A 23,028-nucleotide genomic window follows, 5' to 3' on the forward strand; every position below is an offset into this window, starting at 1 on the left:
TTTGATCATTTGGGCATCTATGGCATCGATTGAAATTTGATCATTTGGGCATCTATGGCATCGATTGAAATTTGATCATTTGGGTATCTATGGATTCGATTGAAATTTGATCGTTTGGGTATCTATGGATTCGATTGAAATTTGATCGTTTGGGTATCTATGGATTCGATTGAAATTTGATCGTTTGGGTATCTATGGATTCGATTGAAATTTGATCGTTTGGGTATCTATGGATTCGATTGAAATTTGATCGTTTGGGTATCTATGGATTCGATTGAAATTTGATCGTTTGGGTATCTATGGATTCGATTGAAATTTGATCATTTGGGCATCTATGGCATCGATTGAAATTTGATCATTTGATAACTATCTATGGAATTGATTGAAATTTGATCGTTTGGGTATCTATGGAATCGATTGAAATTTGATCGTTTGGGTATCTATGGATTCGATTGAAATTTGATCGTTTGGGTATCTATGGATTCGATTGAAATTTCATCGTTTGGGTATCTATGAATTCGATTGAAATTTGATCATTTGGGCATCTATGGCATCGATTGAAATTTGATCGTTTGGGCATCTATGGCATCAATTGAAATTTGATCATTTGATAACTATCTATGGAATTGATTGAAATTTGATCGTTTGGGTATCTATGGAATCGATTGAAATTTGATCGTTTGGGTATCTATGGATTCGATTGAAATTTGATCGTTTGGGTATCTATGGATTCGATTGAAATTTGATCGTTTGGGTATCTATGAATTCGATTGAAATTTGATCGTTTGGGTATCTATGAATTCGATTGAAATTTGATCGTTTGGGTATCTATGGATTCGATTGAAATTTGATCGTTTGGGTATCTATGGATTCGATTGAAATTTGATCTTTGGGTATCTATGGAATCGTACGATATTTGATCATTTGGGTATCTATGGAATCGTACGATATTTGATCATTTGGGTATCTATGGAATCGTACGATATTTGATCATTTGAGCATCTATGGAATCTTATGAAATTTGATCATTTGGGCACCTAAGGAATCTTATCCCTCCAATCGCTGTTGAAATATCGATAGAAATATGACAATTTGAACCTTCAAACAATAGATTAGAACTTGAAAAATCGGCTCGAAAGTGATCAATTGAACTTCCATACAATCGACTGGAAATCAGTTGGAAAGCGATCATTTGAACTTGCTAACAATCGACTGAAATTCCATAATTTGAATTTTACAGAAAGACCTAAATGAGTGTGATCATAGCTCCTGACATTTTTGGACATACAACAATCAACTGGGAATACTTCGTGACTATCCAATTCATGATAGCGGGGCTAATTCAGTGTATAACAACTAAAAAATTGATACCCTGATCGAATCATAGGGTGACTATCATTTAAGGAACGAATTTTATTAATCGAAAGTATTTGATCTCTTAAAGAATAATCGAACATTTGCATCTGTTCGAGAGCGACCATCTTACTAGACCTCCACCACGTATCAATGGCCCACCAAAAACTTTTTCACATTGTTCAATATCCAACAAAACGCGACGGCAAGAGAAACAAACGTTCAACCCTTTCCCCACAATTGATAACTTCTATTTAAATCAACTTCTAAATTTTACGAGTTTAAAAAAGTCGATGACGAAAAGAATAAAAAAAGTTTAATGTTCGACTGTACCATTTAGTTTCATCTCGGCTCGTCCCCTTGACAAAATGAACTCTGTCGAGCGCTCGAATGGCCAAGGAATATTGGTTTCCAGTTAGCTGTTCCGCGTCGGACACTTCCAAAACTTTGTTCATGTCGATCAGCGCTTGAGGGATCGTGTTCGGCTGAGATTCAATTTAAGATTATTTTAATTAAAAATGCCAAGATCACTTAGATCAGCTTTAAGATTATGATGAATATAAATTAAGATTTCTTTTTAACTTACGTGTTCGTCGACGGAGTAAGTTAGTTCCCCATCGTCGTACAGAACAAACCACCTTCGTTGCCATCTCTGTAATAAATAAAAATCAAAATTAATTATATTACGTATATTTAATTTAAAAGTAACAGATTAAATAAAATTTGATGACTAAATATATATATATTTTTGTAGGGAGATTGAAGTACCTATCTCATATTAGAATAAATTTTTTCCATTTTTAACGAAAATGTTACGTTCTTGTTACGTTTCCTAATTGTTTTTTAATGTTTCATTCATTATAAAACGTTAAATGTTTTTGTGTCATTGTTTTAAGCGTTTTATTCTCAAAATTAATTGTTGTCAAGCACAATATCGTATATATTAAATTTTCTGACGAATCATTTTTCCTAATTGTTCTCAAACACCGAACCGTTTTCCCCAAATTATTCTCAGACATTCGATCGTTTTCCCAAATTATTCTCAAACATTCGATCGTTTTCCCAAATTATTCTCAAACATTCGATCGTTTTCCCAAATTATTCTCAAACATTCGATCGTTTTCCCAAATTATTCTCAAACATTCGATCGTTTTCCCAAATTATTCTCAAACATTCGATCGTTTTCCCAAATTATTCTCAAGCATTGGATCGTTTTCCCAAATTATTCTCAAGCATTGGATCGTTTTCCCAAATTATTCTCAAACATTGGATCGTTTTCCCAAATTATTCTCAAACATTCGATCGTTTCCCCAAATATTGTTCTCAAACATTCGATCGTTTCCCCAAATATTGTTCTCAAACATTCGATCGTTTCCCCAAATATTGTTCTCAAACATTCGATCGTTTCCCCAAATATTGTTCTCAAACATTCGATCGTTTCCCCAAATATTGTTCTCAAACATTCGATCGTTTCCCCAAATATTGTTCTCAAACATTCGATCGTTTCCCCAAATATTGTTCTCAAACATTCGATCGTTTCCCCAAATATTGTTCTCAAACATTCGATCGTTTCCCCAAATATTGTTCTCAAACATTCGATCGTTTCCCCAAATATTGTTCTCAAACATTCGATCGTTTCCTCAAATATTGTTCTCAAACATTCGATCGTTTCCCCAAATATTGTTCTCAAACATTCGATCGTTTCCTCAAATATTGTTCTCAAACATTCGATCGTTTCCTCAAATATTGTTCTCAAACATTCGATCGTTTCCTCAAATATTGTTCTCAAACATTCGATCGTTTCCTCAAATATTGTTCTCAAACATTCGATCGTTTCCCCAAATATTGTTCTCAAACATTCGATCGTTTCCCCAAATATTGTTCTCAAACATTCGATCGTTTCCCCAAATATTGTTCTCAAACATCTCCCCAAATATTGTTCTCAAACATTTCCCCAAATATTGTTCTCAAACATTTCCCCAAATATTGTTCTCAAACATTTCCCCAATATGTTCTCAAACATTTCAACATTTCCCAAACATTTCTAATAGTTAATCGCTCTGACGTTCCCTGTACACCCATTGCAATTAACGTAGTACAATATTACAGCAATGTCAAAAACATTGCTTAGATTAAGAGTACAGTTAAAAGCACATCACGTCTTCCCAGCTTAATCCATCGTCATTCGTCTCCACTAAAAATGATTGTCAAAACTCTAGAAAATAATTTTTTTCTAAAAACTCAATAATTAGCTTCGCGATCCATTCGTGGGTATTTTTGGCGCAACGAATTACAATATCTTTGTTTTTACTTCGATTTTATGTCTTTCAAAGTGTCAAAAAAATGTTAAATAAGAAAGACGAATACAATAGAACGCAAACGCCCAGCAATTAACGATTAAATCTAGTTGGGCGCGTGTCTTGAAATGTCAATTTTGTTCCTAATAACTGCTATTGTTCTATCTTGCAGCCTAGCTGTGTAATTCTCAAAATAGAACGTACAAGCGAAGCGAGCCTCTATCGAGAGATCACATTAAATGCATGACGTCTTATATAAGTTCAAAATTATGGAGGCCACGCTATACATTCATTAAATCGGTCGTCTTTTTCTTAATTTCTTTCCTACTCAAGAGACCTAAACTACGATCAAGGAAAAAATGTCAAGAAATTATTAATCTAAGAAAGAAATATCTCGACTACTAATTTTGAGCGCAACTATTATAGGCCACGCGTCGTATGTTAATGTTAATAACTGAAAATTCAATATGGCACACGAAAATCGGTAATCCCTTATTTTTGAACTTTTATCTGTCTACGTAGACGCTAAACACTAAGTAGTATCAAGAAGCGATATCTATTTTACTAGGGAGAAGTTATAAAATGCCTAAGTATTCGCGTGCCATAGTCCCAGTCCCCCTTTCAAAATAAAAGTGGGGACGTAAAAGGAGGCCGGGCTATTTCGCCTCTCCTCAGTCGGAAAATACGGAATTTTCGTCGTTAGCGTCGCGCTGACGTGAGTTTTCAAGAACCAATGAGATGCTGCTTGTAATTTAGAGGCGGGGATTAACTCCGGACAGGCTACGTTTGGACTGGAGATAAAGCTAGAAATTTGGCGAGTTTATACCTTCTCCCTAATAAACTAGATATCACTTCTTGGTAGTATTCAGACAAACCTATTTGAAATATATGCATGGCAGGGATCCCAGGGACTAAAAATACTCGAATATAACACTATTTTGGCTTATACTATGCAGAAAAATCTCAATTAAATTGAGGCTTAATTAGGGGATATTCATAAAGCTACAATGTTACGAGTTTAGAATGGGGCGTCGTTCTTTACAGGCTCAATGACTAGGGGTTCACCTTGAATTGAACTCAAACAAATCAATTCTAATGAACCTTCCCCCAAGTATTACTGATGTACAGTATAAGTCATAGCATAAGTTTATAAGATATGTTCCATAAGTATGTCACTACCCATACTTCGTAATGTTGGAGGCTTAATGAGAGCTAGTTCAAGAACGACGTGAGAATTGACTACACTCGGTTTTGCAGTCCATCCTCCTCTTTAGTCTGTACTAAGCCTTTGACAGCGCCTCACTAGGCGTCGCTTTACGAGAATCTATGACGTTTCACCTACATCACTTCATGACAAGCTCTCATTAACGACTGACACACTTATGGAACATATCTTATAAACTTATGGTCATAGCCTCCAACTACCTTCTTTTAAACCTTGATATTCAAAACATTATGAGATGGACTATGAATTAAAGTCTTGCTTTTTGTTCTTACAAGAAACTAGATTAAGTTTAGTATTTACATTAATGTGTATGTTTAACTATATGGGGATAATGAGGGTAATTGTTCACTATATATTATTATATTATAATGAATTAATTTACACAAAAAATAATATTTGAATCCCATAATTGTTCACTATATTATTATTTTATAATGAATTAATTTTAACAAAAATAATATTTGAACCCCATAAAGAAATTAATAATAACAAAACTGCACACAAGTTTAACCTTTTTAAAGATTTCCTGTTTAAAAAATTTTAAAATAAAAAAACTCGTGTCGAGTTCAGACCAATTTACTTTAATCAAAATCTTATTTAAAGAAAAAAAATTTCGGAAAAACTAATTCTGGTTTTTTGTAGAAAAGGATTTAACTAAAACGTTTCAAACATATCCTCGGTATCCCTAACGCCCAGGGCCAAATTTTCTTAATAAAATTAAAGTGAATATCAAACAGTAACTAAATTCGTAAAAATTAAAAAAGAAATGATAAAATCTTCTTCAAGTCCTTGAGCGGCTAAATCAGTGAAATAACAAAGAAAGCGGGGTTTAAAATTTAAAGGTATTTCTATGTACAAAATTATATAAATAATTAATTTCTACGGTTGAAGGAATAACGTATGATCAAAATTCAAGGGATAGTAGCCCAAAAATTGGCGTAAAAATATCAAAAGGGTGACGTCATAGCAGTGTCATTTACTTCAAGGATTATTATTATCGGAAATTTTGAGTCAAAAACGTTCTTTTGGGCGATTTTGAGTCAAAAACGTTCTTTGGGCTATTTTGATTTAAAAACGTTCTTTTGGTGATTTTGATTCAAAAACGTTCTAAGGGCAATTTTGATTCAAAAACGTTCTATGGGCAATTTTGAGTCAAAAACGTTCTATGGGCAATTTTGAGTCAAAAACGTTCTATGGGCGATTTTGAGTCAAAAACGTTCTATGGGATATTTTGAGCCAAAAATGTTCTATGGGATGCCCCTTACACTCAAACAAGAAACTGTAAAAAACAATGCTAATTTAAATAAGGGGTCACCCGTAAAAAACACTCTAATCATAAGTTGTAAACGGTGCCCCTTAGAACAAAATGTCATATAACCTTTTCGACTCAAAATCTCTCATAGAACAAACCCACTGTACTTCGGTCCTACCACCATACTTTCTTCTTTATAATATGTCCGAGAAACAAATATATAAGCTAATATCCCTTTAAAAAACAATAATCGAACTTTTCTTCATTCTTTATATTCCCTATAAAAACAAAACTTTGCGAATAAAAAGAAAGAAAAAAACCGTGGCACAAATTTTTAATTGCTAATTAATGTATGGGATAAAAAATGATTAGCATAAATTCGTCATTAACTTATTTGCCCTTCTGGAACACGGTCTAAATAATTAAGGGTGAATTAAAATTTAAATGAACTCCTATCTCGTGTACTTTCGACGTCTAATAATTATATTCGATCGGAGTTTTTGGTGACGCCTCTACATGTCGAGGGTGGCTGTCTGCCATTTGAAATTAAAAGTACCGCTCGTTTTTCTGGACGCTATACGAGATTATCATTTACATTATAATTAAATAAATATTTAGGTTCAACGGTGCATTTAAGAAAATCTAGGGCTACCAAATTAAATCCGCGAGCGTGCGAGGGTTACACTATTTTATTTCAATTAAAGCTGAGGGACACGTCTTAAATGTGTTGTTCTAAATGGTATTCTTAATAAGTACTTGTTCAAAGGCTGCCCGATTCAAATTTCCTTATTAGAGGTTTTAATTAAATTTCTAAATAAGTTTTTTTTTTCAGTATTGGTATGATAGATTTTAATCTCAAATTTTAATCAACTTTCATCTAAAATTTTTTTTAATCAACTTTCATCTAAAATTTTTTTTAATCAACTTTCATCTAAAATTTTTTTTAATCAACTTTCATCTAAAATTTTTTTTAATCAACTTTCATCTAAATTTTTTTTAATCAACTTTCATCTAAAATTTTTTTTAATCAACTTTCATCTAAAATTTTTTTTAATCAACTTTCATCTAAAATTTTTTTTAATCAACTTTCATCTAAAATTTTTTTTAATCAACTTTCATCTAAAATTTTTTTAATCAACTTTCATCTAAAATTTTTTTAATCAACTTTCATCTAAAATTTTTTTAATCAACTTTCATCTAAAATTTTTTTAATCAACTTTCATCTAAAATTTTTTTAATCAACTTTCATCTAAAATTTTTTTTAATCAACTTTCATCTAAAATTTTTTTTAATCAACTTTCATCTAAAATTTTTTTAATCAACTTTCATCTAAAATTTTTTTAATCAACTTTCATCTAAAATTTTTTTAATCAACTTTCATCTAAATTTTTTTATAATCAACTTTCATCTAAATTTTTTTATAATCAACTTTCATCTGAAATTTTTTTATAATCAACTTTCATCTAAATTTTTTTATAATCAACTTTCATCTGAAATTTTTTTAATCAACTTACATTTGAAATTTTTTTAATCAACTTACATCTGAAATTTTTTTAATCAACTTTCATCTCAAATTTTTTTAATCAACTTTCATCTCAAATTTTTTTAATCAACTTTCATCTCAAATTTTTTTAATCAACTTTCATCTCAAATTTTTAATCAACATTCATCTCAAACTCTAATCAACATTCACAATAAAATTGTTCAGTTTTCAAGTTAGATTTTGATCAAATATCATATAAGAGTTTGATATAAAATCCATAAAATTATTTTGGTCAAACTTAGATTCAACTAAACTGAACTAAAATTATATTTCGTTAAAACAGAGCGATCTAAACATCACAACTACAAACTTGATAAACCCTCACAAAATTACAAACCCAACAATAATAATAATAAAATAACATCAAATCCCAATCTAATCGAATCGCCCATGCATTCCCAAGTTCTTGATTAAATCTATTTCACCCTCCCTTTCAATTTACGTAATAACGGAATAGCAAGTACTTTATGCCCACACACACTCTGCTAAAACCACCACCACGCAAGACTAGCGTTCCATTTGCCGGTTCTAAAAAATCTAATCTGTTAATTTTAACGAAGTAGACTGCGCGTTTCAGTTGCTTGTCGAGCCTTATACAAACAGAAATCATTGATCGCACCCAACCAACCAACAACCAAGATTAAGTTTTTCTTCTTTTATTTTTTAGCCACATCGTAGTATACGATGGCTCTTAGTTTGACCCGAGACGTAGTAGCTGTAGTAGTAGTTGTAGTTGTCGCTTTCGTTTTCGTTAGATTTTAAAAGCTTAAAAGGAACTCGATAGTACTTCAACCCACCCATAGGGGTAACTGAGCTCGGTCAGAGATATCATATTAATTAAAATTTTCCTTGGTCTCAGCCGGGATTCGAACCCGGATCGCTCACGCAGTAGTAAGACACTCTACCTCTGTACCACGAGGGCTTGACAGAAACGGAGAGTTGTCTTCGTTTAATTTATCTCTGAAGGGTCGGGAATGAGGGAGGACCCTGATTATCTGTGGGGTCGGATACTTCTGAATTTGTGTCTTTTGGTCTTTATATTTCTTTTCTTTTTATTTATGTGCTAATTAAATAGATACCGATGTGGCTACTATTAAGGCCCAGCCCTTGGGCCATCTTGTTTTTCTAGTCGTCATCCCCCAGAGCTCGCTTGTCCTTAAACAACTTTTCTTCAACAATCTTCAGACAAACAAGAAAATACATTCATGGCATGCTCCTTCGAAGTCATTCAATGACCTTTTTCTTTACGACTGAAAAATTAATACGCATTTTTTTTTTCGTTGTAATTTTTTACACTGAAATACCAGGCGGGTAAACACGTGTAAATCTATTGGCCGTTTATACGTATTTTTTTCTATGTTGAGTTTTTTTATTGAGGGTATAAATTTTTCCTTATGGGTGTCTGGATTTTTTTCATTTTTATTAATAAACTTCCCGTGCAACTAAATTTGGTGGTGTCTGGTGGTGTATTTTATTGTTTGTTATAAAGGAATTTGCTGTACCATAACTATATTATAAAGCCTAATAAGTTAAATAGATGTATTTGAACAGATATTTCTTTAAATGGGAGACAGTTTTAGGAACTAGATTTAGATTTATTAATCATTTATGTTTTAGAGTAATTCTGCTAAATTTAGAGGTGTATCATTTTACACTGATGAAGTCTTTACAATCAACAATAGCCTGATTTTCAAAACAATTCAGGCCACGAAGAATGCATGAATACGGCATCAAAAATTCGGTTTAGGATCCTGCTTAAAGGCCGACTTCCATCGAAAAACGTTCTAGCGAACTGACAACCGAGCATCGAGACTTAACAATGGAGCGACCGTGCCAATTTTCGAAGCCCCGCTGGGGTAAAAGATGGAAGGGTTCTAGCTAACTGAAAGCCGTGCAATGTGGTTCTAGCGAACTGAAGATGAACAATAGAGAATTTCCTTCAAGGGAAAGCAAAAATTCGAGAGGAAATAAATTTAAAAGTATTTCTATTGCTCATCTTCAGTTCGCTAGAACCACATTGCACGGTTTTCAGTTAGCCAGAACCCTTCCAACTTTTGACCCAGCGGGGCTTCGAAAATCGGCACGGTCACTTCACAGTTAGTCTCGACGCTCGGTTTTCAGTTCGTTTGAACCCTTTTCGCTGGAAGTCGGCCTTTAAGTTCATTTCGTCCACAGTTTTACTAATTATTTTAGACGTTAACAGCCTCAAGTAACTAATGCAGACAACATTAACAACCTCAATACAGACGGCATTAACAACCTCAAGTAACTAATACAGACGGCATTAACAACCTCAAGTAACTAATACAGACGGCATTAACAACCTCAAGTAACTAATACAGACGGCATTAACAACCTCAAGTAACTAATACAGACGGCATTAACAACCTCAAGTAACTAATACAGACGGCATTAACAACCTCAAGTAACTAATACAGACGGCATTAACAACCTCAAGTAACTAATACAGACGGCATTAACAACCTCAAGTAACTAATACAGACGGCATTAACAACCTCAAGTAACTAATACAGACGGCATTAACAACCTCAAGTAACTAATACAGACGGCATTAACAACCTCAAGTAACTAATACAGACGGCATTAACAACCTCAAGTAACTAATACAGACGGCATTAACAACCTCAAGTAACTAATACAGACGGCATTAACAACCTCAAGTAACTAATACAGACGGCATTAACAACCTCAAGTAACTAATACAGACGGCATTAACAACCTCAAGTAACTAATGCAGAGCACTTGCACAAGGTGTGTGACCTTTAAAAGATAATTTCGGGAAACCAAAATTAAGCTTTAACACTTCAACTCAGACGTCTTAACAGAAGGAAAAGTCAAACAACAAGCAGACGACGTTAACCAAACTTGCGTCACTTGCAAGTTGCTGCGCAAGAAGATATCAACACCAGAGGCCTTTAAACCATATTTTTGGGTTCAACCGCTCTTGAAGCGTATTAAATGTCTCTTAGAAAGATTCTAATCTCAGTTATACATCAACAGTGAAACCTAAATTATAATTTTCGTAGTAAACAGTAAACGCGAGGCTTTAAACTCATTAACTACCTAAATATTTTTTAATTTATCGCGAACCTTTTTTTTTTAAAAAGAAAAATCTGTAAAAGTACTTTTTCACGACTAAGATTTCTGGCTAAGATTAAAACGCTTTTTTAGGTTGTTAATCGTTTTAAAATGAATTTTCTCGGAGATTTAAAAATCTTTTCAAGGTCTTCATTTTCACCGCAAATTGTTCAAACACGGTAGTTTTTACGGAATTAAACCCGACTTTATCAGCTTCTTTAAAATATAAAAGATTTTGTTTTTAACCGTTACGAAAGATTTTAAAAAGAGTTACTTAGATAAAGGCTTCATTAGTTATAGCGGTATATAAGGGGTTTAGCATAATATTTACATAAAACAATCAGGCAATTAAAGGCTCTCGAGACAATTGAGACCCGCTTCATTAGTTAAACCAAGTCCTCATTTTAATGATTAATTCGATTAAATTTTAAAGGGATACTCAATTTATTTAATCTTGATAATGTTTAACCTTCATGGCTTTACCATTAAATTTGAAAAATCAAAATTAGTGTATCTTAATTGTTTTCTGATCTAAATGTCCTATTATTGATCGATTGGCCATTTAAAATCATTTTTTAGTTTTTCATAGAAATTCCCTTGACATTTTGTAATACGCTTTCACAATTAGTCTACTTTTCCTTGACCTTTTCGGACCTATTATCAAAATTCCACTAACTTTCTTTGACCTTTTCGAACCTATTATCAAATTTTGAATACTTCAATTCCTTTCCATGACCTTTTCGGACCTATTATCAAAATTCCACTAACTTTCTTTGACCTTTTCGAACCTATTATCAAATTTTGAATACTTCAATTCCTTTCCATGACCTTTCAGATCTATTATAAAATTTCGAATACATTTCCTTGACCATTTCGGACCTATTATCGAATTTCACAGATTTTCCCTTGACCATTATCAAATTTGATTTTTTGGACCAATTTCCAAATTTCGTAGACTTTCCCTAGACCTTATGGGATCAATTTTCAAATTTCGCATATTTTCTTTAACTTTCCCAAGACCTTTAACCGTATATTTTCAAAATTATTTAACTTTCCCAAGACCATTAACTGTCTATTTTTGAAATTCTCTAACTTTCCCAAGACCTTTAAACGTCTATTTCCAAAAATTCGTTAACTTTCCCGAGACCTTTAAACGTCTATTTCCAAAAATTCGTTAACTTTCCCGAGACCTTTAAACGTCTATTTCCAAAAATTCGTTAACTTTCCCGAGACCTTTAAACGTCTATTTCCAAAAATTCGTTAACTTTCCCGAGACCTTTAAACGTCTATTTCCAAAATTCGTCAACTTTCCCGAAACCCTTAAACGTCTATTTCCAAAATTCGTTAACTTTCCCGAAACCCTTAAACGTCTATTTCCAAAAATTCGTTAACTTTCCCGAGACCTTTAAACGTCTATTTCCAGAAATTCGTTAACTTTCCCGAGACCCTTAAACGTCTATTTCCAGAAATTCGTTAACTTTCCCGAGACCCTTAAACGTCTATTTCCAAAAATTCGTTAACTTTCCCGAGACCCTTAAACGTCTATTTCCAAAAATTCGTTAACTTTCCCGAGACCCTTAAACGTCTATTTCCAAAAATTCTTTAACTTTCCCGAGACCCTTAACGTCTATTTCCAAAATTCTTTAACTTTCCCGTGACCTTTAAATATCTATTTCCGAAAATTCTTTAACTTTCCCGAGACCTTTAAATGTCTATTTCCGAAAATTCTTTAACTTTCCCGAGACCTTTAAATGTCTATTTCCGAAAATTCTTTAACTTTCCCGAGACCTTTAAATGTCTATTTCCGAAAATTCTTTAACTTTCCCGAGACCTTTAAATGTCTATTTCCGAAAATTCTTTAACTTTCCCGAGACCTTTAAATGTCTATTTCCGAAAATTCTTTAACTTTCCCGAGACCTTTAAATGTCTATTTCCGAAAATTCTTTAACTTTCCCGAGACCTTTAAATGTCTATTTCCGAAAATTCTTTAACTTTCCCGAGACCTTTAAATGTCTATTTCCGAAATTTCTTTAACTTTCCCGAGACCTTTAAATGTCTATTTCCAAAAATTCTTTAACTTTCCCGAGACCTTTCTTCTGCATTAACTGTTTACTTTTAAAATTCTCTAACTTTCCCAAGACCTTTAAATGTCTATTACAAATGTCGTTAATTTTCCCATGTCCTTTAAATGCCTATTACAAATGTCGTTAACTTTCTCATGTCATTTAAATGTCTACTTTAAATTTCACTTAACATTTCCTTAAGTTTAAGGGCAAATTATTATTTCCTTGACCTGTCGCATCAATTAGGAACAAAACACAACAAGAGTTCAAAATTTAAAAAAATTAAATTAAAATTTTCTACTATTGAAATGAATTTTTTTTGTCGTAATCCTTTTAAAGGGAGTATAAAGCAACTGAAAATATGGTTGTCTGCTACAAGAAACAATATGAAAAAGCACCAAAATATTTCTCTATGTAACTAGCGCCTGGTTTAGCACATTGTGTCAAATACTGTTAAATAGATGGTCCACCCAAAAATGAATATTTATACTCCCTTTGAAGTCAGACCAAGTTCTATTTAAACTTGAAATGTAAATTTTTCAAATTTGAATAAAATAAAAGACTTTCATAAATTATACTTGTTATTTTGTACAGCTGCATTGCCTGTTCTCATTTTAAAGCTTTTTTGTTTTATTTTTAAGTAAAAAAATTTAAAGAAAAAATAACCTTAATGCGTTATCAAGTTTCTCCCGTTTCCGCTCAAAAAATTAAAATTTGCATATTTTATCCCAAAACCTGACGGCTGTTGTGTTTACAAGTATGAAAAGTGAAATTTAAAGTTCACACGCAATGAAATGGTACAGAACATTCTACAGTCACAATGGTTTTAGGGATAGGCACAAACCTATATGGACATATGGTATCGACATAAGTTTATAAGGTATGTTCCATAAGTATGAGTACACTACCTATACTTCGTATTGCTAGAGAGAACGACAAACGAGAATTGACTACACTCGTTTTGCAGTCCATCTTCCTATTTAGTCTGTACTAACCCTTTGACAGCGCCTCACCAGGCGTACTTCGCTTTATCTCGAAACTATGATGCTTCATCTACGTCACTTCATGACAAGCTCCAGTTTGTAACCAGTGACAAATTTATCGGAACATATCTTATGAACTTACGGTATCGGTGACTGATATAGCTAAGTTTACCGATTAGTCGATTAAAGGGTAATTTACCGATATATCGGTTAATAATCAGCACAAAACATAGTGAGCTATGCAAGGGAGAGAAACCACGTGACATGACGTCAACATTGCTAGTCTCTAAACTGTACTGTCAACGTGGACGACTTCCAATACGGTCGCCTGAACCGAGATAAAAGGGTGTGACGTCACGACATTGGAGTAATTTCTTTCTCTACATATGGCAACACCATAACCCTTTATCTCTTACCTCAGTGGCATCCCCCTATCCGGATGAAAATAGTATTCTCTATTACAAAGTTGCTCCTAACGTAGGGGACACACAGTTCACTCCCCCTTTCAACCTAAATTACTCTATAGACCCTTAAATAAAATAAACAAGCTGGATACCTTATATCGCCGAGTCGGGATTTTTTCAAATAGAGTACCAACGCCATCTAGTGGCGAAAGGTTTCGTTGAATAAATTATAAAAACTTTACTAAGCCTTTGCCAAAATCTAAAACTGTGTAATTTCAATGACAAGCTTTGGAAATCTCCTTACCTTTCTACGATTTGAGACTTAATTGCGAAAAACAACAAGGTAATTACGTTGTGAGCTTGTGGTAAAGCGAAATCTGCTCTAAAACAGTTCCTAAATCACTTTCACCTGAAACTTCAGTTCCCAATTTCCGCCATTTAATTTTTAAAGTACACTTCCTTACCACTACTGCGCAAAATCGGCCCATAGCCGTCTAAACCAATCAGATTAATATACTGATTACCCAGAATTCTCTGTCAATCCTCAAAAGACGGTTGGAAAATTTGAACGATTTTATTTAAGGGTCTATTCCTTCCGAGTATCACTCTACGCCGACACTGTTAAGTCCCACCGGCTGACCAATACTTACGCATTATAGGGTTATAGTTAAATAAAATTTAATATTCGGTAATTTTTGTTAGCCTACCTCTGTCCTTTAAAAGATAAAAATGCATTCTTTTAAAATTAATGGAAAACCAGAAAAATTCACAAAAACAATTTTGATAATTGTAAATTCACGGGAAAATTTTTAAATAACCAAAATAATTATATTTTTCATTTTTTTTTTGTGTGTAAAAGAATGAAAAGCGTTCAATTTTGGCAGGAATTTCAGGTATTTCAACAGGGGGGTAAACAACGGTACATTAAACTGAGACCAAAGAACTCAATTTTCTTTAAAATAATAATAAAAAACTACCTCAAATTTTTAGTTAAAAGCAAGAGCTGAGCTAAAAGGTCGAGTTGGGGGTAATTTTCAACAGCAAAATCGTTTTGAATGTCTGTGCCGAGATAAACCGTATCAGAAGTAAGATGAGACTAGAAGTAAAGAGTTCTAGCATTGGTAGTAGATCCTGGCACTAGTGAACAAATTTGAGGATTTTATGCTGCTTAAATTGTGCATACACTAGAGAGAAAAAATTGGTCGAGTTCCAAAAACATTTCCTATCCCCTTACCCTCAACCTCAACCTAAAGCCGCGGAACACGGACGCGGGTGCTTGAATCTAGTTCGGCCGTCTACCGCCGCGAGCGTCTCACGTTTTAGAGGGAAAATTCAGAAACCGCTACCAGAGGGCCAACCGTTGGTGTCTTATCAAGAATATTCACTTTGGCCGAGTGAAGAATTTGGTTAGCTCAGTACTTCTAGTCTCATCCTACTTCTGATACATATATAAAAAAAGATTGCGTGCGACTCGGGGCGAACACTATAAAGAGTATTGAAGCGTATCGATAATCGACTCTAATTTCTCCATTAAATAAAACAATTTTATAAGAAAAAAAAAATTATTAGAGGGAAATAAACTCGGGAAACAAAACACCGGAAGCGACAAAATATCGTCGCGTTGAAATGATTTTAAAATGACAAAAATTATAAATGGTTCCTATATATACGCAAATAAATTATTAAAAGACACTGTGTGTTAAACCCGGAATGCATACATCTAATAGAAATCATTGCGTAACCAGACATTTTCTCAACGTATCTAGGCGGGTTTTGTGGGAGGAGTTAGCTAGACTAATGACGAATTTCATTAGTCTGATCTCGCGTTGATACCAACCAATGAAATCACAGTTAGAAAGAAGTCAGAATTATTAATAGACGTGACGGATAGTAAGTTCTCAAGACCGGATTACCCACAAAACCCGCATAGATATTAATATATGGGAGATATGATTCATATAAGCTATATGCATTCCTGGTTCAACAGAAGTAACGTAAGCTGACAATTAATATAATTTAGGCAACTCATAAATTTAAAAAAAAAAAACCCAATAAAACCCCAGTTAAAAAACCCTGCAATTAAAGCTGGTATCTATGATTCATATAAGCTATATGCATTCCTGGTTCAACAGAAGTAACGTAAACTGACAATTAATATAATTTAGGCAACTCATAAATTTAAAAAAAAAAAAAAAAACCAATAAAACCCCAGTTAAAAAACCCTGCAATTAAAGCTGGTATCTATTTTTGTAGATTAAAAATTAAAATTATATGAATTTTAAAGAAGATAAATTTCAAAATAAACATAATATTCACTGCGAAAATTCTCTATCTCTCCGGAAATTCTCTCATTTTGAGCTAGGTGTCATTTTGAAGCTGAGGAAGGCACAGATACTATAATCCAAACCTTCCCAATACATAGCTTTCCGACTAGGAGGATTGACACCATTTACACCAGGAGTCCAGGCTACTTGCCTTACAAAATGCACTACCAAGCAGCCTCGCCTCCTATGGTATAAATTGTATCAATCCTCCTAGTCTTTTTCAGACAAACTATGTACAAAGTCGATAAACCTTAATATTAAAATCCCCTTTTTAAAAATAACAATAAAATGCCTGGTAAAACGTAAATTGACTTGAAAATCTAACAAGTTCATTGACACAGGGCCGCGCTAGGTTGGCTATTGGAAAAAGGCAGCTCGTGACAACTCTCTAAGTACGGTTGTACAGCAAGCACGCTATAGGAAACTCCAGTATGTTTCAATAATAAATTTCTTCGCTTTTTCCCCGAGTTTTAAACTCGTAGAACTGGAGTGGATTCCGCGCTTTTATACATAACATATAATAAAAAAATATATATATAAGAGAGGGACGATCATTTTAAAAAGGGATACTTAAATTGGTGATAAACATTGAAAAATTAAGGGTGCTAAAGTTTTTTCTTTTTTAGTTTGAAAATTCACTGACTGTATCATGTTTTGCCTGAAAGTCTAAAGTAATTTTCTCGTGACCTAATGTTGTGTTTATTAACAGGGTTCGAATTATAAAAAAAAAACCCAGCGCACCCAATAAAAACCTACTTAAAACCCATCACTGAAATCTTCAATAGTATTTAATAATTATTGTTTTTTCATGAAACATTTAAAGATTTTTTAAGCAGTGGCCTTTTAAGGACAATTACTTCACGCTACTGCTAAGTATAAAAAAGCCCAACAAAACCCTGAAAAATTCGAATAAACCCCTAAAAAATTCGAATAAAACCCTAAAAAATTCGAATAAAACCCTAAAAAATTCGAATAAAACCCTAAAAAATTCGAATAAACCCCTATAAAAACCGCCAATAAACCCCTATAAAAACCGCCAATAAACCCCTAATAAAAAAGCCCCAATAAAACCCTATTGTTTTACTATTTAATATTAGTCATTCTAACACATACGTTTAAGTATCCCTTTAAAGGTAGGCTTCTCTAAATGGGGGCGGGTGGGGAGTATGGGAGGGAGGGGTGCACCTGAATGAATGAGTGGCAAAATATAAAAAGTTATTGAAACAACTCTATAGAAGAAAATCTCGTTTCGAAGGAAATACGGGGTACCTGTTTTTATATATCGGTATGTATTAATGTATTAAAATATATATTTTATCCAAGCATGGGGAGAACTTTTGCCTCTACACGTTTATTGACTTTAAAGGTAAAGTTAAAGTGACGAAAGTACCACGAATAAATCTTTTATTGCAATTGCGATTTGAATTGATGAGCTAGTTAATTTGAATTTGGTTCCCCAAAAAGGCAAAAACCTTACTATAGAGCTATTTCAGTGGGGGAAAAATTTCGTCTGCTACGAAAATTGGGCCTGCCTTTGAGTGTAGAGGGCGGCCATTTTGTGAGGGTTTCTCTATGGGCAAATAGCATTGGTGACGTAGCCATTACCCCCTCTGAAATAGCTCTATCCGTTACTTATTTTATTACGCCTTAAATATTATCAAATATTTCACAATACTGAACTAAGTTTGATTAATTTCGCCTAAAGTCAAGATAACCCTAAAGTAGTTTATTTAATATGTCCCAAAGATTGAAACCCAAAATTTATTTTATTTAAAAAAAAAAGCTAATTTGGTAAAAACTTTTAAACCCAAAATTGAGCTAAAATTCTGGAAAAAATTAAATTTTATTTTTATTTTCAAATTTAGCTAAAATTATTTGAAATTCAATAATAAAACAACTAATATTGAGCTTAATAAATTTTACTTCCCAAATTGAGCCCAATTACTTTTACTTCCCAAATTTAGCTCAGTCAGTAGAAATTTTACGACCTCAAAACTGGGCTAAATAGAAGAATAAATTTACGAAAATCGATTTATAAAATTCGAGTTAAAATGATTTAGACCAAAATTTAAAAAAATCTCAATATCAAACTAAAAAATTTGAAAAATCCAATAAATTAATTTTACTTCCCAAATTGAGGTAAAAGTCAATAGAGAAATTTGATAAATTTTTACTTCCTCAAAATTGAGCTAAAAAACGAAACATGAATAAATTTACGAAAATCGCTTTAAAAATCTGAGTTAAAATCTCTTAAAAAAAAGGATTTAAACTCACACAAAATATTAAACTAAAATTGAGATAATCTCAACTTTTCCCAAATAAATAAAAAAATAATAATTTGGCCGCTATTTTTAAAACTTCTGAACAATCAATTAAAAAAATCCTAAAATAAACCTCAAATATTCCGGAGGCTTTCCCTTTAACATAAAAAATGGAACTTCGGTATTTTTATCAATAAATTCTAAAGCATTCAGTGAATTTTACCAGGTTTACCCCAACACACACAAAAAAAAGAAAAGAAACCGAGGAATCACGCAATATAAATGAAGGAAATTCGCGGTAGCTAAAGTTTGAATACCGGCTGGGCTTTAGTTGGTACTTTTGAAAAGGAATTTTCAATAAAATAAAATGTGTATAAATATATATATAAATGTTTATCGAAGTTCTTTTTTTTATAAATTTTGAGTTCATTGGGTTTATAAAAAAACTTCGAAAACAGGGTGTTTCAAATATTGTGGTAAAACCTCAAATACTATGGGTTTTATAGGAAATAAATTTTTATTCGAAAATGTAACTTCTATGCAATTTCCTGTTTTATAGTTATGATTTCGGTGTTCTAGGGATGACCCCTTGATTAAATTAGAAGTCATTGTCTTTTACTTTCTTAATAAAATTTAAGGGGTCATCCGTAAAACACTCCAATCATAACTTGAAATTTTTCTATCGAAAATCTCTGACTTTTCCAAGCTTATCCCCGATCACATTTTTCCAATATCCCTGAAAATTTTTAGGTATTTACCAGAATTCACTTCATCACATTCACACCTGTACCGTATTTAGCAATACTCGAAGGATGGTTTGATATACCAAAAAAAAATCCCTGACCTATCCAGGTTTTCCAAGTTCTGTACGAACCCTATCCCTATCCCTGACATTGAAACTTTAAATCCCTTACCAGGGCTCGTACGAAATTTTAACATTTAAAATCCCTGACTTTTCCAGGTTATCCCTGACAAAATTTTGGCAAAATCCCTGACCACTTTAAGGTCTTTACCAGAGCCCACTTCATCACACCTGTCTCATATTTACATTGCTCGAAGCAGGGTTTGATATACCAAACGAAATCCCTGACTTTTTAGGAAAAACTTTTAAATCCCTGACTTATCCCCCTAATTTTCATATCCCTGACTTATCCAGGTTCCGTACGAACCCTGCTTACTTATCCCTAACATTCCCCTATTTACAAAATCTCCGACTTATCCCTTACTCTTCCCCAATCCCCCAAATCCCTAATTATTCCTAAATCTTCCTCCATTTTCAAAATCCCTGAATTATCCAGGCTCCTTAGGAACCCTGTCCCTTAGGGTAAAATGTCATACAACATTTACCACCCACAGAAACCACTGTACATCGAATTTACCACCCTTTTTTTAGGAACACCTCTGCAGATATAAATTTCTTATCTCTGTTTACTTTATTACGTAATTTACTACGTTTTTTTTGTCGCATTTTGGCGGTATACCATAGATAATTTTTAAATATTATTACATTTCTTATTTATATATTTCGCGGAATGAATTTTTATTAAATATTTATTCCCAAAAGGTTAAAAATATTTCTTTAGGGTTAAAAAAAAATGTTGTATCTTACTTTAGTTCGGTTTATGGAGATGGAAAAATCCCAATCAGGAGCCACAAATAGATATCCGCATTTTGCAATTTTTCGAGTTGCCTGAAATAAACAAAAACAAAATAATGTTATTACATATTCTTAATTAAAGCGATACGGTCGTCGAATTTTCATATTAAGTTTATTATTTTTTCAAAATTTGTTTGTGGACCAATCACGTTGTAAAGAATTACTACTTCACTAGACAGGGTTGACAAAATATTTTCAGATTCCATTTCACAGAATATTATTTTTAAAAATTTGATTCTTCAGGTTAGGTTTTAAAATATAACGTGCAGAGTATAATCACTAAAATTAATTTCCCTGATTCAGATAAAATTCTTAAAAATTGCGCGACTTTTTTGGCTTATTTTCAAATTCAGTGACTTTACCCGGATCATTTTGGCCACTTTTTAAATACCCTAACATTTTTGGCTTATTTTCAAATTCAGTGACTTTACCCGGATCATTTTGGCCACTTTTTAAATACCCTAACATTTTTGGCCTTTCCCTGATATTTTGGGCTATTTTTAAATTCCCTGACTTATTTCCCTGATATTTTGGGTTATTTTTAGAATCCCTGATATTTTCGTCCATTTTCAAATTCCCTGACCAGTTTCCCTGATATTTTCGTCCATTTTCAAATTCCTCGAAATTTCTCCCGATCATTTTCGTCTATTTTCAAATTCCCCGAAATTTCCCCGATAATTTTTGTCTATTTTCAAATTCCTCGAAATTTCCCCCCCCCCGATCATTTTCGTCTATTTTCAAATTCCTCGAAATTTCCCCCCCCCGATCATTTTCGTCTATTTTCAAATTCCTCGAAATTTCCCCCCGATCATTTTCGTCTATTTTCAAATTCCTCGAAATTTCCCCCCGATCATTTTCGTCTATTTTCAAATTCCTCGAAATTTCCCCCCGATCATTTTCGTCTATTTTCAAACTCCCCGAAATTTCCCCGATCATTTTCGTCTATTTTCAAACTCCCCGAAATTTCCCCGATCATTTTCGTCTATTTTCTAACTCCCCGAAATTTCCCCGATCATTTTCGTCTATTTTCAAACTCCCCGAAATTTCCCCGATCATTTTCGTCTATTTTCAAACTCCCCGAAATTTCCCCGATCATTTTCGTCTATTTTCAAACTCCCCGAAATTTCCCCGATCATTTTCGTCTATATTCAAACTCCCCGAAATTTCCCCGATCATTTTGGTCTATTTTTAAATTCCCCGACTTATTACCCCTAACATTTTGCTCTATTAACAAATTCCCCGAAATTTCCCCGATCATTTTAGTCTATTTTTAAATTCCCCGACTTATTTACCCTTAACATTTTGATCTATTTTTAGATTCCCCGAAATTTCCCCGATCATTTTCGTCTATTTTCAAACTCTCCAACTTATTCCCCCTAACATTTGGCCTATTAACAAATTCCCCGACTTATTCCCCCTACCATTTTGGTCTATTTTTAAATTCCCTGATCATTTTCGTCTATTTTTAAAATATCTGACTTCCCCCTGATCATTTCTCAATATTTTTAAAATATCTGATCATTTAGGCCTATTTTTAAATTTAATAATTTTAACCAAATTAATTTCACTGACCCGCTACAACCTTGCATAAAAAGTTAAAAAGTTCAAAGCAAGCACGAAATACGTTTTCATAAGGATAAAAAATCCCTGATCTACAAGTCTAATATTTGATTTCAGTGTCGGGTGACATCTTTCAGAAATTCCTCGATCGTATATGTCTTACATAAACATAATTCCTACGCGTAAGAATATTTTATTAATAAATAAAATAGCTGCATTAGCATACGCAGCCAGGGTCTGTGACGCCAGATAGCGACTTAGCGAGGTTCAAACTCAAAATAGAATCCAGCGGTTAGAATATAAAACACACAGGCGTGCGCAGGGTTTTCAGTAAGGTCGGGCCGCCTAGTTAATTTTGCGCCCCTACCCCCTAACAAAAATGTTCTTAAGAATTCCAAAGGCCATTCTTTGGAACCCTATGGAGCCCTTGGGATCATTTCCTAAAGGAACAATTCCCAAAGACTTTCTTTGGAATTTCCTAAAGAAGTCTTGAGACAAATGTCCAAAGAATGTCTTGAGATTATTTTCCAAAGAAATTCTTTTGGAATTCTAGAGATAAATTTCCAAAGAAGGTATAAGGTTTATTTTCCAAAGAAACTCATTAGGAATTCTAAAGATTAATTTCCAAAGAAGGTATAACGAATATTTTCCAAAGAAATTCTTTAGGAATTCTAGAGGTAAATTTCCAAAGAATGTATAAGGTTTATTTTCCAAAGAAACTCTTTAGGAATTCTAGAGATTAATTTCCAAAGAAGGTTTAACGAATATTTTCCAAAGAAACTCTTTAGGAATTCTAGAGGTAAATTTCCAAAGAAGGTTTAACGAATATTTTCCAAAGAAACTCTTTAGGAATTCTAGAGGTAAATTTCCAAAGAAGGTTTAACGAATATTTTCCAAAGAAATTCTTTAGGAATTCTAGAGGTAAATTTCCAAAGAATGTATAAGGTTTATTTTCCAAAGAAACTCTTTAGGAATTCTAGAGATTAATTTCCAAAGAAGGTTTAACG

The 23,028-nt window shown here is 33.0% G+C and overlaps 1 protein-coding gene across 1 annotated transcript in view; it reads right to left on the minus strand.

Moving 5' to 3' along the window:
• The window catches only part of osp (myosin phosphatase Rho interacting protein outspread), a 67,836-nt gene that overhangs the window by 27,400 nt on the left and 17,408 nt on the right, over positions 1 to 23,028 (minus strand). The window contains exons 2-4 of the mRNA XM_089835365.1: positions 20,414 to 20,494; positions 1,940 to 2,005; positions 1,687 to 1,838 (exon numbers count right to left, since the gene is read on the minus strand). Of these exons, the coding sequence (XP_089691491.1) occupies positions 1,687 to 1,838; positions 1,940 to 2,005; positions 20,414 to 20,494 (299 nt within the window). The remainder of the gene's footprint in view (positions 1 to 1,686; positions 1,839 to 1,939; positions 2,006 to 20,413; positions 20,495 to 23,028) is intronic.

The sequence above is a fragment of the Phalangium opilio genome, unplaced genomic scaffold (genome assembly GCF_054372755.1).
Source record: "Phalangium opilio isolate 3A_F unplaced genomic scaffold, DU_Popi_V2 ptg000041l_1, whole genome shotgun sequence".
In the NCBI taxonomy this organism is placed as follows: domain Eukaryota; kingdom Metazoa; phylum Arthropoda; class Arachnida; order Opiliones; family Phalangiidae; genus Phalangium; species Phalangium opilio.